General features: G+C 42.2%; 1 protein-coding gene across 1 annotated transcript; it reads left to right on the top strand.

The window, feature by feature from the left end:
- Window positions 1-817: 817 nt before the first annotated feature.
- Window positions 818-13,788, top strand: tmem147 (transmembrane protein 147). The gene is made up of 8 exons (XM_077576293.1): window positions 818-971; window positions 1,288-1,390; window positions 2,340-2,409; window positions 3,024-3,089; window positions 10,235-10,371; window positions 10,506-10,590; window positions 10,792-10,913; window positions 11,393-13,788. Exons 2-8 carry the CDS (start codon window positions 1,314-1,316, stop codon window positions 11,511-11,513), a joined length of 678 nt encoding a protein of 225 aa, XP_077432419.1. The 5' UTR covers window positions 818-971; window positions 1,288-1,313; the 3' UTR covers window positions 11,514-13,788.
- The last annotated feature ends 1,758 nt before the right edge of the window (window positions 13,789-15,546 follow it).

Here is a 15,546-nt window from a genome sequence, read left to right as displayed (position 1 = left end):
TGGAACAGCTCTTTTTTCTAATTTAATATTCAATTCAAATTCTTATTTCTCTGTTATGCTGTTCTTTCATATATTTTATTTCCTGCTAATGAAATTCCAAGGCTAACTTGTCATGCATGGACATCCTTCTTGGTCTCTGGAAGGAGGTGGCAGCATTTTTCCAGGATGCTATACCATTGTGACACACTCAAATACAGACAGTGGAATAAGCTATTAACTAATGCACTTCATATAGTATAATTACCATTTTGGTTCAGTTCTTCTTGTCCACCGTCTAAATGGTCATCATCTGGTACTGTAGTGTAGATCATTGCCGTTGCTGCAACATTCTCTGATCTAAACCCCTCAAAAAGACCAGGACCCCCCCCCCCCCCCCCCCAAAAAAAAGAAAAAACATGGGGGGAAAGAAGAAACTTTGAGAAGGGATCACATGTGGAGGGAATCCCTTTTGCAGGATGAGTAAGTACATGTCGAGCCTTCCCTCACAATGGACAGATGTTGCAGTGAGTTTCCTGGCGCAAAATGGGTCCCACTACGAACGACGGATGATGGGCGGCTCTGGTTGCATCTTGTGTCAGTTACAGCACATAGTTTCCGTTTTTGCTATTATTTAGAAACTCAAAAACGCGCCACTTCCGGTGGCGGACTGACGCTTCGTGAATGATCGCACACAAACATATTTCTTAAACAATAAATGCCATTAATGTGGCCCGAAACAACCGCATACGACTGTTTATGCCACTGGCCCACGGCCCTGCCATGTATATGCAATATAATGATGGTGGGGGAGGCGGCGTCTTGGTGTGCATGAGGACACTGCACGACCAGCCAAGGCTCTATCTGGTGGTGATTTATTGCCATTCCTTGAGTCCCAGCGGAAACTCAGTCGGAGGGGTTTTAATGTAGAACGACACTAACTTCCGGTTGTCATTCGGTACCGCACGACATTCTGCTTCTCCCTCATTTTTGTTGTAAGTAACGTCGTCCCAATATTACATTTTGTACCACCAACATATTTACATGCTAAATGTTTGTGAATACATTGAGGTGGATATATGTGTGTATCATGTATATCGTGCACTGTGTCAATCTATGTGGCTGAATGGATTTGTCCGTGTAGTATTAAGGTGCCTTCTCCAACCAAAATTCCCTACCGCGTGAAAAATAAATTTTTAATTCTAATATTCACAATCAGTCCAGTGGTGTGGGCAAACGTGGCGAATGTCCTTGCAAGTATGTCGTATGGACTAATACTTTATTTTCTTTTGTTTTAAAATATTTCTACAGGCCAACGGATTATTTGACCTGCCGTCATGACTCTCTTTCATTTTGGAAATTGCTTTGCTTTGGCGTATTTCCCTTACTTTATAACATACAAGTGCAGCGGGCTGTAAGTATTTACTGTATTTTAAATCTGCAACTATACTTAATACACCCATAACACGTTTACAATAAAAGTTTGTTTATTCTATAGGTATGTGAAAAGAAAATTCAAGTTTCTCCACTCAAACTTGTTACATTGGGAAAGAGCTAGGAAAATAAAAATAAATAACTATTGAGATGCAGTTTAGTAGTTAATAAGTCTTTTATGACCTTCCCAGCTTGGATGACACCATGATGATTATTGGCAATATTAGACTCATCAAAAAGTATTTATTCAGTAAACGTTCTTTTTTTCTGTTAAAAAAAATATCCCACTTCTTAAGAGGTGTATGAAGTGAGCATTATGAGGCATAATTTGGCCTCTGGAGCCATTTCAAGATGTGTTGAATTATCCACAAACAGTGGGTGATGGTGAGTGACTGAGTCACTGGCGCATTTCCCTTACTTTATTTCATACATTCATCAAATAGCCTGGGCAACTTCTTTCGTGGTTGATAGAATGCCATGCAAATGTAGACAGTTGACATTCAAATATCAAAAGATAAGTCAACTCATCTTTCACAGCATCAATGTCCAAGTGTTTTTTGGCCTTTGACCACGTCATCAAGCATTTCTTCACATACCTATATTATACAATTTACCCATATTGAAACATCAGTTGCTATTTACAATCATGTTTGGTAGTTAGACATGCTCTTTTCGCATTTCAATTCCTTGTAATAGAAACAAAATGGTCTGCTAATCAGCATAGTAATGTCAGACCTTTGTATGGTTCTGTAAAATCCTCTTAGTATTGTGCAAATGGCCGCACCTAATTAGCCTAATGTTAACAAGCTATTATTGGCTTTATTTTAATATAATTTTTAAGACAACAATCAAACTTGCTTTTCATTTTCAGGCTTTTGTCATTGTGTAATAACGTATCATCTTCTTCATTCTGTGCGTCCGATTGTTAGTTCTGAGTACAACGCATTCTGGAGGTGTGTCCAGGCTGGCGCTACCTACCTTTTTGTCCAGCTCTGCAAAGTGAGTATACACTATAATTTGGCATTCATCTTGGAGCTAACTGAGGAAAACGTGTTATAAACTCTCACGTCAGCTAGATCAGTGTTTCTCAACCAGCAGTCCCAGGACCCCCAATGGTCAGCAGTGTAATTCTTTTCAAAAACTCCTATGACATTTCGATAAATAGTATTGTTTTACTCAGGTGTGACTGAAACCTTAAGCTACTTAAACTACAGAGGTCATCAGGACTTTTTCCCCTTCAGTAATTAAATTTGTTTTGCAAGTGTAATTTATTATACAGAATTTAAAAGATCTTGCTCCCATTTGAATTGTTAAAGTTACTGCATGACACTGTTAAGTTATGCAAACTTAACATGATCTGCATTATTTTCAAATTATGACATTATATAAATATGACATAACATTTTAGTGGGTGTACACCAATAATTTCTTAAGAATGCTTTTAGCTAAAGCTAATAATTTGACTACATTGACTCAGGGTCACAAATATGCAGGGGGACCTCTAAAAGGTTGATAACCACTGAGCTAGATGCCACCGAAAATGTATTTAATGAGCACATGAGATCCATGAGAACACTGGTGCTAATGGTTTTTACTATAATTGTGTTTGCCAGATGTTGTTCCTTGCAACTTTTTTCCCCACCTGGGAAGGAGGAGCTGGAGTTTATGATTTTGTAGGGGTAAGTGCCAAAGTGATATCGTACTCAGTACTCACTAGCCGCAACATTAGGTACATTTGCACAAAGATGAGATTGAAAGCAAAGGTTTCAACAATTAGGCCTACATAAAGACTTAATTGGTTTTGTGATCCCGTTTGTAACCTGAAATGTTCCCCAATGAAATGAATAGAAATGCAATGAATCCATTCCAGCCCTAAAAATAAGTTACATTTCTGTTCTCCATTTTGTGGTTAAAATTTTGAAATAAGGGAATTTTATTCACATTCTCATTATCGCTAAAGGTGCTTTATGGGGTTTGTCACCTTTTTTTTTTTTTACTCATGACTGCCACCTCTGGCCTTAAGTGTAACTGCAGCCTGTTTCAAGCTTGTGCAGGGTGCGAGTGCGAATACGTGCGCTCGAATAAACTCCAGATTTCTTAGAGTCTGAGGTGGAGTTTAGGCTGTGCTCGAAGCCGGCCCTTTTGTCTTATTTTTATTTTTCCAGTTTCCACCCCAATTTGTGTCGTACGCTAACACTAAATGTCTGCTGGGATGAGCATGACGTCACCATTCACCACTCCATCCCTCCCCACCCGAACACACTTAGGGTTAGGGTTAGGGTTAACCCGAACGCAAAGGGAAGATACAAGCTAATAGGCGCAATCACGGTTAAAAAGTCAGGGCTCTTTTTACTCATCTGGGCATTGCTGGTGCATACATAATGTACAAAAAGCTTTTAATATTAACATTTTAAACTCTTCAGTGCAACTTTAGTGCATGGGTAAAGATTTCAGTCATTTTCAAAATGAGACGGGGTGCACCTCATAAACAAGTCCCCATGGGGACTGCATGTTTACTCTTTATAGTCCCTACACTAAACTGGCATTGCTTTCACGCATTGAATTTATTAATTTCGAAGTACCACCATAAAAGTTCTTGAAAAAGTATTGCATTTTAATATATAGGTGAGGTCTTAAATTTCATGCTGTGTGTAATGTAAAAACATATCGAGAGAGAGAGAGTCGAGTCCTCCACACACTACGCGGCTAATTTAAATGTAGGAGGGGAAAGAGGATGTCTTAATCGCTATTTACTGTTTGGAACTTATTCACTGAAGAAAAGGAAAATGGTTGAACTGTCAGCATGCTGCTGCGTCCTGCTACGGAGGAGCTAGTTGCCAACCCTCTAGATGCTAACGTGACTCAGAGTTCCACCTTCTTTACATATCACGCACCGATGTACTATTTAAACACCATGTTAACAATGAAAATGTCAAAATTGGCGATTGGGATAAAAGTTCGTTTTGCGTCGTCGTCGCGTAATTAGGTCATAATTGTGTGTGTGCTCTTTGTGAGAGACGAAGGCAAGGTTATTTGGGAATTCCAGACACCCTTGTCCGTTCCCATTCGACATTCCATGGACCCGTGAACGGCGTACAGTACAATGTGGGGCAAATGACGTCGTGTGAATACTACTCTACTCTACTATAGTACTCCTCGAGAGCTACTATCCAGCCTGTTTTCCATGATTCTTTCCACTAACACACCTGATTCATGAATGATTTTGGATTCAAGTTTGTGAAAACGCATTTAAAATGACAAAACACACAAATTTACAACTTATCCAATATAAAATTATTCATAGAACATACAATACTCAATATATGATTAAGAAAATGGGACTCTCAGACTCCGACATTTGTCTCCAGTGTTTACAAAACACTACAGACACTTATTTTCATGCTTTATGGTTATGTACTCCGGTTATGTATTTCTGGACTAAAATCTTTGAAAAACTTTCCGCTATCTTGGACTGTAGGATACCTTTACCTCCAAACTTGTGTTTGCTAGGCGACCTAACCACAACTGACTTACCACATAAACAATTTCAATCTACACTTGTAGCCCTTACTATCGCAAAAAAAAAATCCTTGTTAACTGGAAAAATAAACAAACTGAATATCGACCAATGGTCTAACCTCCTCATAAATCACATTTTAATGGAAAAAATATCTGCCTCAAATAAAAACCAAATATCAAAATTTATAGAAACATGGTCTACGTATATAGAATATCTTAACCTAATTCTGGTTCCTTAATTCTGCCTGTTAGCGAGAGCCACCACATCATGATAACTTACATTGATGTTTCTGTATTTGGCAATTTGTAACTAATGGTTGTGTTTTTATAGTCAGGAAACCAGTTGCTGCCAACAGGATCGAGCAGATTTACCTCCAATGGGCACTAAGGGTTAATATTCGGATTCACTGCATGCCAGGGAGTTCATTCTATAGGTGCTGTCCCCCCCTGGCTGGGCGTGGGCGGGTCTGCCCCTCTGTTGGCTGCTGGGTGGCGGCTGCGTCTTGGCCGTTCCCTGGGTCTCTTGGGGGGGGTGCTGCGTTGCGGGGCTCTCCCTGGTGTCCGGGGCGGCGCCTCCCCGGCATGATCCGTTGCTCTGGGCCCGGCGACGCGGTTCGGGGCCTGTGGGCCGCCGGGGTGCCCCGTGGTCCCCTCTCCCCTCCCCCTTCCTCCCCCTTGCTGCCTCTCCCTCCTCGTCTCTCCCCGCCCGTCCTCCACCTCCCTGTCCCTTCTCCCTCGTCACCCTTCCTCCTCCTCTCCCCCTCTCTCTGCGGCCCTGCCGCTGCCTCCTGCCCTTCTTGTCGTCTCCTTCCCCCGTCCCATCCCCCTCCCCTGTCCGCCTTCCACCCCTCCCCTGGGCCAGGGGCTCCATCCGTGGCCCGGGTCTCGGCGCTCCGGGGGCCCTTGGTGTTGTGCCCGCCCCGCTCCGGTGGACCTCCTGGCACCTCGGGCGGGCCCAGTATGCGGAGGGCGAGCCCTATCGCCCCGCCGGGCTGGTCCCACATGCCCGCCGGGGTCCCGGTGGGGTGGATGGGGGTTTGGTGGGGGTTTGGTGGGCGGGTGCGCCTCCCGCCCCCACCCGGTTGGGGAGGGGCCCCGCTGGTCGCTCCTCTTAACTCACTGCACTAGTTTTGCACAATACACTTTTATAGACATATAGGGCACATAACACACTTTGGGGGGGTTGGGGTAGGGTGGAAACACCGTCTTCGCCCTACAACTCCCCTCCAATTTTAATGCACCACACAACTGTGTGTGGGCGGGGGGGGTGGCATTGGTTGGGGCAGACCGCAGTATAGAGCAGTGCTGTCCGTGTCCCCCCCATTTATTTTTTTAATGCACCACATACACTCACTGACATGCCTGGGAGGCGGGTGGATCGGAGCAGAGGGGGATATCAATTCCCTCTGCTCCGGTTCACCTGCTCCCAATTTTAATGCACCACACACACACACTTGTATATACACTGGGTGGGGTCACATTCAAGGTTTAGGGGTAGAGTTCGCCAGTCAGCGAGCTGGTGAACTCCGGTGCCCCCATCTCCCCTTATGCCCCCGGTGTTCCTTATGCTCCGCTGCCCGGCCCCTCTTCGGCGCCAGTGCCTGGGTGCGGCGGATCCCCGGGATCTGGGGGTCGGGGGCTGTGGGGCTGCCGGTTGGTGGGGGTGGGGTCGGGGGGAGGGGCGACTTGTTTGGGGGGTGGTGGTGGTGGAGATACTGGGGTGTCTGGGGGTTTGGGGGCGGCTGGGTTGGGGTGGATGGGGGTCGTGGGGGGAGCGGGAGCTGTGGGCCGGTGGGGTTCCTGGCGGGTCTGCAGTGCCCCGTCCTGCTGCGTTGGGTTGGGGGCGCAGGCCGCGTTGGGGTGGGGGGCGCTCCTGCTCCTGGGTTTGCTCTCCGGCCGCGGCCTGGGGGACCCTGAGGTGTTGCGCTAGCTCTGTCCTGGCGGGGGTTGACGGCTCCCCTCTTTGGTGGAGATTTTCATGCACGCCAGATCCACCACACCAGCATCTATCGAAACTCAGACACAATCTTCCTCAGGTCATTGAATCGGTGGAGGCTGGTGTCTGTGGATCTCACTCCGCTTCGTCTGTCCTTCCTTCCTTTCCTCAGTCTCTCCTTTGGTCTCTTGAGGTCACCCTGATTTGTTGAAATTTAGATGTCTCTTGTGGTTGGTGAAGGACTCTGGTTGGTGGCCTGGTGGGTGGTGTTTGGTCGGTGCTGGATTTCACTTTCCTTTCTTTTCTTTGGTCCTTTCTCGGGTTTCCTGACGGCCTCACGACTCTGGCTGGAAGTGTTCGGTTTAGGGAAACGGTATGGGATTTTTTATTTTATTTTATTTTATAGGTGAACTAATGAATGCACGCACGCACATACACATATTCACCCACATACAAAAAAAAATAAGAATACAAAAAAAATTATATATATAAAAAATAATAAAAAAAGGAGAGCAATGATGATGACATGTCAAATAGGTAAAATTGCCGAATGAGCAATACTGAGCTCTCCAGAAAATAAAAATAAAAAAATAAAAATTATCAGGATCGTCATCAGGCTTCTGCAAAGCTTGCTTATGAGGTGATCATTAGAGTCAGCTGCGCTGAAGGAGGGAGACATGAAAAAAAGGCTGCATAGGGGCTTGGACACCACTGATCTAGAAGCTTCGTTTCACATCTTTTTTTGCCCAATTTTTGCACCTGTGAATGGCACACGTGTGCACCATTGTGAAGCGGTTTGTGAAAATCCGGAATGAATAATCAAATGAATGAATCAAAGTAACTTGTAATAAGCAACACGAGTACTCTTTAGTATTTCCTTGCGTTGTCTTGCTGGCCACAATTGTTTGCGACAAAATAGTTTGACCCACCAAATGGCTGCCGGGTCGATAGATGATGGTCGGTGATGTCATGTGAATACTGTAAACTCCCGATATTTAAAAAAAAAAAGAAGTTTTTTTTTGTTTGTTTTTTAATTCTCATATTGGGTGGGGGGTAATTGTTTTTGTACATAACGGCTGTGACCAAAAAATAGGCTTTGTCATGTCATGTCATGTCACATGTCATTGTCGTGTGCTCCTATTGTCTCAGCAGCACAAAGTATCATGGTCTACTCTAAATGCTGTGTTTTGGCTAAAGTGGGCAAAAAGTAATGATTTTTGATGGAGATGTTAAAAAATAGTTTCTGGTTTGAGTAATTTATGGATAATAACTGCCGCAAAGGCCAAAACATTCATAATTAAAATAAAACTGCACAAATAAACTAACCACCAGAGGGTGCTAGTACTGCACACATGGAATACAACCTCATCTTTTTAACAGATGTGCTGGTTTTAATTTCGTGACCTGACGAAAATGATATTGTGGCAATTTTATAATGCGATGATGCGCAGAGGGTGCGTCCCAGCTTGAAACAAGCGAAGAATGGAAGCATTGAAGCTGCTGAAACAGAAATGTTTGATGTGCTGCTGTGCGAATGATTCATTTTTTCAAGAAAATTTTGTGCAAAAGTTAAATTGCTTGTAAATGGGGACGTTCGTACCTCGAGGTCCCGCTGCAATTCTAAACTTGCCTGTTCTCATCATACTGCTGATACTGCTTACACAGCAAGCGTTTTCACTCTTGGGAGCAAAATCTTCTTTTTTAGATTTATGTAACTCTAAATACAAAACAAATGCTCAACAAACCAACAAAAAGCCTTACAAACATAATGTCATATCCTGTATTTAACTCTTTGACTGCCAGACGTTTTCAGAAACGGGATGTCGCCAGTGCCAGCCGATTTAAGCATTTTGACTGATCTTTCAAGGTCCACAGAAAATGTTGTGTTGGGACTATGAAACACACATATTACCAAATGAAAGATTGAACTCTCATCTTTCATCAGAAAAAAAAAAGTTTGTTTCTACCTTATTCCGTTCTTCAGTAATCAACAATAGAAAATGGTTAGTTTCACCGAAATGCTCTGTTTTGAAACAAAAAACGGAGAAAAGGAGCTTTTTGTGAAACGATGTTATTTCATGCACTCTAGTGAATTGTACACTTCTTTTTGTCCATGAATGATGTCACAAACACCTAAACAGTGCTTTACTTCTGTAAAACGCTTTCACCAACAATGAAAAAGTGTTTTTAGTTTGCAAAATACGTTTATTTCCATTCAACAGTGTAACAATTTGACAAAACAATTTTGCAAACTATTTACAAATGTGTGCAACTGTGGTACTACTTACAATTATGTGGATGTTTCAAATACAGTTTTTCTTTTTGTAACGCTCTCTTGCGTGCAAGGAGAGGGAGCAGGATTCGCACAACAGATTACTTTCACTTTCATTGTCCGTTTCGCGTGCAGACGTTACACTTTCTTGACGGCCTTTTTTTCCGGGGAATAAATAGCAAGTAGCAGACTGTACCCACTCCTCCGATGAATATGCATTGGACTCGGGGCACTCTTCCGATTGAACGTCCGCCTGAGCGTGCTCGGTTGTGCTCCGCGTTTTCCGGTGTCAGCATCGCTAGCCCATGAACCTTTATGATGTCGTCATAGCCGCCGCGTCAACGCTTCCAACTTCGCCGTCAACCTCGGAGTCACCATCATCATCGATGATGATCATCGTCGTCATCAATGTGCTCTTTAGCGTTGAAAATTCCCAACTGTGAGCTGCTTGCAACATTGTCCGCTTCCTCCTCCATCTAGCTCCGCCTAACGTCTTCTACTGCCGCGTCAATGCTTCCAACCACGGAGTCACCATCATCTTCATCATCGTCATCAATGTGCTCTTTATCGTTGGTCGATGCTGTTCGTCTTTGAAAAAAAATGGCTCTAGCGTGAGCTGCTTGCAACCGCCATTATGGCTTTTTCAGCCATTGTCCCCTCAACACTCTAGCCCCGCCTCACGTCTTCTGCTGACGCCCACCCGATCTTGTCAAAAGAGAGTCATCGCTGCCCTCTAGGGGCCAAAAATAGTCATTAGGCTCACTAGACCTGCTTGAAACTTTCAGCACAGCTCCGCAAGGCTTCCCTGCACCCGTTTCAAAAAAAAAAACTGGGTGGACGTCTTTTAACGTCTTTGGTGCTCCTCCGTAGGTTTTCGCAGAACGTCATTTAACGTCTTTGGCAGTAAAAGAGTTAATAGTAATAATAGTGTCATAATTCCCTATTTTGATTAAAACTTATTCAAGTGATTTATTGGCAATATGTTAATGAGCTACTAACTAGCGCTTTACTGCACTGCACTGCACTGCACCATACTCAAAAGATATTTTAAATATTTTGTTTACCCAAATGCAAAATATTGTAAATGTGTGTATCAGGAATTTATGAAAGCAACAGTGGACCTTGCAGACCTGTTGGGCCTCCATCTTGTCATGTCACGTAATGCCGGCAAAGGAGAATACAAAATAATGGTGGCCGCTATGGGCTGGGCAACTGCAGAACTTGTAATGTCAAGGTAAGCACGTCCTCCTCTCCTCTCCTCTCCTTTTTTTCAATAATTGACATCACTTGGTTTTATGCCATTTAGACACAAAGTTCAGTTTCATCAAGCAAGTGTTCATATCAAATTGTCTGCTTGTGGTTGTGCAGATGTCTTCCTCTCTGGGTCGGAGCCAGAGGGATCGAGTTTGACTGGAAATATATCCAGATGAGCTTTGACTCCAATATTAGTTTGGTGAGTGTCTGTCATTTATGTTCTTGTCCACTTGGATTCTCTTTTTGTCACTTTCTTTTTGTTCACGCTAGCACTGGCAACACATTCCCTCTGATTCAATTTTACAACCATAGCAACGTGTGAAAAGATAGTTCCTCTCTGTGGTCAGACAAGCAAATTGTCAAAATGTTTTGATTTCTCTTTCTTTCTGTCTGTGTACAGGTCCATTATATTGCCATGGCAGCAGTCGTGTGGATGTTTACGCGCTATGACCTTCCCAAGAGCTTCAGGCTCCCTGTTACTGTGCTGCTGGCACTGTGTGTCTACAAGTCCTTCTTAATGGAGTAAGTGCATCCTCAATATGCTCATTGTTGAATTAACACGAAACAAGAGAAGAGAGCATCTGACGAGCCGTTCATTGGGATTTTCCCACATGTGGAAGTTGATCTTGTGTCCATCAATGCTGTGTTCCTCTATGCATTTCCATCCCAACACAGCAAAGAACGGTTTTACTATTCGAAAGAGTTGTTTTAGATAATGGTTAACTTGGAATGCATTATATTATTTAGTACACTCCAAAATGCATTTTTCTGAATGACAAAGATTTTGAGAAAATTGATTTTCAAAGTATTAAGGCACAAAAGTTACTGGTGAGAATACTCTGTCCGAACATTCACCATTCAAAGGTTTCAAAAATACGACTAATTTAAATAGCACTGTTATATTTGAATTGGAAAACAGGTAGCCTGTAGTATGAATTGTTAAGTATGTGTACTTTGAACACTTGTATGTTTTAACTTGTTTTCCACCTTTGTACATGCAGATTGTTCATCCATGCCTTCCTCTTGGGCAGCTGGACGGTGTTGTTGGTGAAAGCTGTGCTGACTGGTGCCATCTCTCTCTGCTCGTTATTTCTCTTTGTCACCCTGGTGCACAGTAACTAAGTCCAAAACTAGTTTTATGGACTGGTCTAACATCCAGGCCACCAACTGGTAATGAAGCCAGTTCATCCAGACTTGGTTTTTTTTCTCAAATTGTTGATTTGGTGGATCTTCAGTGGAGCTTATTCTTTTGTGGTGGTTACAAGTAACATCAGAAGACTTTTTCGTATTATATCGACTGAAACGCTGAGATTTTGTGAAAAAGTGTATTTTTTTTATCATGATCACAAATCAAGCCATTGTAAGTAACATTAATGTTCTGTCTTTGTCTAATGACTAGGGGACATATTCTCCCGGGTACTTAAGTCAGAAATGGGGCGCTGCTCTGCATCTATTTGGCTACACAGATTCGCCCATTGACGCTCCTTCTTGAAATGTACGCAGTCTTGGTGGAGCGATATTTAAATGACGGCGTCCCCTGTCAAATCTAGCGGTGTTGTGCGTATTCTCACAAAGACTTACCAGTAAGCATCTTTCCTCTTACTCGATCAGGAGGTTATACTAAGGACTAGCGCCTCTTGAAGTTGAAACATCAAATTGCACGTTTTGATTCAATTAATTATTATTTTCGGCCAAGTCATGTCGAGCGGCTGCTGTCTCGTGCCTTGGAGTTTTTTCTGAAAGCGCATCATTCCAATGGTGGCAATTGTAAGTTATATTTTGAAACATTTGTTTTTATGTGGCATATTCCAATCGTGAAATCCACCGAAGTACTACACGCTCGGATCAACGCTTAAACAACGGCCGGCTGATTCACTTTTCAACTAATGGAAGAGCTCCAAATATAGTCACAAGCACAGCACTCTGATTAAATTACTTTTATTTATGGGTGTCAGCCGATTAAATTTTTTAATCGTAATTAATCGTATTACTTTTATAGTTAACTCTTGATTAATCACAAATTTTACATCCGTTCTAAATGTTCCACAAAATGTACAATAAAATATTTTTTCTAAGTTTTCATACTCTTAACATAAAAGTGGGGGAAAAAGGTAAACTAATAGAAATATGGCTGCATCATGTTGTTATTGATACAGTAATTTCGTAATAATTCATAAAATTTTGTTAAAATTAAAAATATGTTCTGGACGGTAAAAAACGAGTGTGATATTGATTTGTGTTGGTTGAGGTCACTTTTCTGCCACACTAGATGGCAGTATTGCATTTGTAAGACATTGGTGACAGCTCGGTGCATTTTTCTGTTCATATTAAGAGCTATTTTATCTTTAACAAGAAGTAACTTGTGAAATTTTGCACATTTTTAAAATTGTAAAATACTACTTGACCCCAGTCTCCACAAATATATGCATTATTATTAAGTTTATTAAAGTACTGCTAAATTTTGACGTGGACGTGTCTGCTGCGTTGCGACTGAAATTCCCCCAGTACAGGCTTACCAAGTAAGGGGCTGTCATTAATCGAACTTTAAATTAACTCAAAATTAACACCCCTACTTTTATATTCAGAATGTGAATAATACACATGCTTCTTAACTATCCCGTTAAGATGGTACGCACGTGTCACTGCTGACGATTAGTATATAACTTCCCGATCCATCCTCAAGTCACCCTCACATTTGAAATGCCAAATATTATTCCAAATGGATCTGTATGGAATATACTTGCCTCAAGAGAACTCCACAATGCGGGACTTGCAGACATCCCCCCATTTCAACAAGTCACACCTCTGGTGGCTGTGTGAGTTTTCACCTGTTATGTAGGTGGGGGAGTCAGACGCCGAGAAGGGAGAATCGCCACGCATTGAAAGTGTGTAAGAAATTGGTTTATGAGCGAACGGGAGAATATGCCCCTAGATTAACAACACATTTTCATCATGTATTTGCGTGGACACTATATTTGTTATTTTATTTATATACAACAACTTGTCAGCACATGTTGTATGTCATGATATAAGAACTGAGAATAATGAGCAACGAAGTTACAATTTTTCATCACAGATAAATAAATATGACCTGTGTGTGATGAATCCACCTGGAATGAATTTAGACCAACAGCACCATTACCTGAAAATTTACCTCAACGTACCAAAACAAATTTAAAACATGTTACCCGTAATGTAGTGTCATAATACGTATGTGAAGCAAATATCTGGGACACGTTATTTTAAAATAAATTATGATAGCCATCTGTTATTCTTCCTCAAATCCGGATTAAACAATATTCCACTTGCCAGATGGCCTGTATACTGTATATTTTTTGTTGGGAGATGTTCTGAGATGACATTCCTACGAGATTTAAATAAATGTGACTTGAGTTTTCTTCTCTTGATTAATTAAACTGCACAGGGTATGAGGGATTTAGTTTTTCTTAGTGAACTTGTCAGTAGGTTACTGTAAATGTGGCATTTCTCTCCAATAAAAGACAATTTGATCCATATCTCGACATATTTTAAGTTGAACAATTCGGTTCTATTTGATGCCTTCATCTTTTAAATCAGTATCAGCTTTCCTATTCAAATCGTTTTTTGTCATCCCTAATATTTACAATTGCAAATTCTAACACATAGCCTACCCATTTTTCAAATCTACTGGCCACAACATCAGGTACAATCTCATGGGATCCTTTACAAGAGTTTTGCAAGATCTCACAAAAGTAAGTACTTACATTTATGCAGATATTTAATTAAATCCTTTCATGGGACAACACTGAAGTCTGAAGAAATGACACTTTGACAGTTGACACAATGAAAAGTAGCCATTGTACAGAATATATAACAGTATAAAGTTATTGTTCTCCCAAAATAACTAAAAAATACAGCCATTAATAACTAAACTTCTGGCAACAAAAGTGACTACACCCCTGAGGGAAAATGCCCAATGTGTCAACATTTCCAGTAGTGCCCTAACTCTCTTGGGCATGGAGCTCAACAGAGCTTCACAGGTTGCCATTGGAATCTTTTTCCACTCCTCCATGACGACATCATTGAGCTGGCAGGTGTGTGAGACCTGACACTCCCACTTCCATTTAATGACGCCCCAGAGATGTTCTATAGGGTTTAGTTTAGGAGCCGTGCTTGACCAGTCCATCACCTTTACTCTCAGCCTCTTTAGCCAGTCAGTAGTCATTTTAGAGTTGTGTTTGGAGTCACTATAATGTTGGAATCCTGCCCTGCGTCTCAGGTAATAGATGGAGCAGATCACGTTCCGTTTAAATATGTCACAGTACATGCTGATGTTGGCATTCATATGGTTCCCTCAATTAACTGTAGCGCCCAGCACTCTCACCATGCTTGACTGTAGGCAAGACGCACTTGTGTTTGCGCACCTCACCTGGTTGGCAGCACACACGCTTGACACCATTTCAACCAAATAGTTTATTTTGTTCTCATCAGACCACATGACCAGTAATCCATGTCCTTAATCTTCAGAAGAGGCTTCCTTCTGGGACGACAGTCATGCAGACCAATTTGGTGCAGTGTGGGGCCTATGCTATGAGCACTGAAAGGCTAATTTTCAATTCCCTCCCTCCACTTCCGGGTTTTCACCCATCAACTATGTTTCCGTTTCCGTTTCCGGTTTGCGCCGTGTGGGCCGCGTCCCAGTCCTTGCGCTTCCGCCTTTGTGTCTCTCAGTTCTTGTCGACGGGTTCGAGGCTGCGAGTGTGTAGTGTCTGTCTCATTGTCCTAAGCATTTCAAATAGCTGTTGGGGGGCGCAGGGGTGGGGGTGTGAGTGTTGGAACGCGGCCAGCGGTGGCCGGAAACGGCGCTGATGTGTAAAACCCGGAAGTCGGAAGTCCGTGGCATCTGCCTGATTCACTACAACAGACCAACCAGAGTAAGCCAGCTGCATCGTTCTTTTTCGTCTTTAGTGAACCGGAAGTACAAATCCGGACATGAAAGTGCACGCTCCAAAATTACGCGAGACCTTGTATGCATGCAAAATAAAAGCAGAAATGACATCTTCAATTATTAATATCAAATACAAACATGAATTTATGTAAATGACTTCATATTGTAAACACCAGAATAAATAACAATTAAATTAAACTGTGGATACACTTACATTACCAAATGATT

This window comes from Vanacampus margaritifer, chromosome 9 (genome assembly GCF_051991255.1).
Source record: "Vanacampus margaritifer isolate UIUO_Vmar chromosome 9, RoL_Vmar_1.0, whole genome shotgun sequence".
Lineage (NCBI taxonomy): Eukaryota > Metazoa > Chordata > Actinopteri > Syngnathiformes > Syngnathidae > Vanacampus > Vanacampus margaritifer.
The sequence above is the reverse complement of the archived record's forward strand: the minus strand, read 5'-3'. Positions and strand labels throughout refer to the sequence as shown.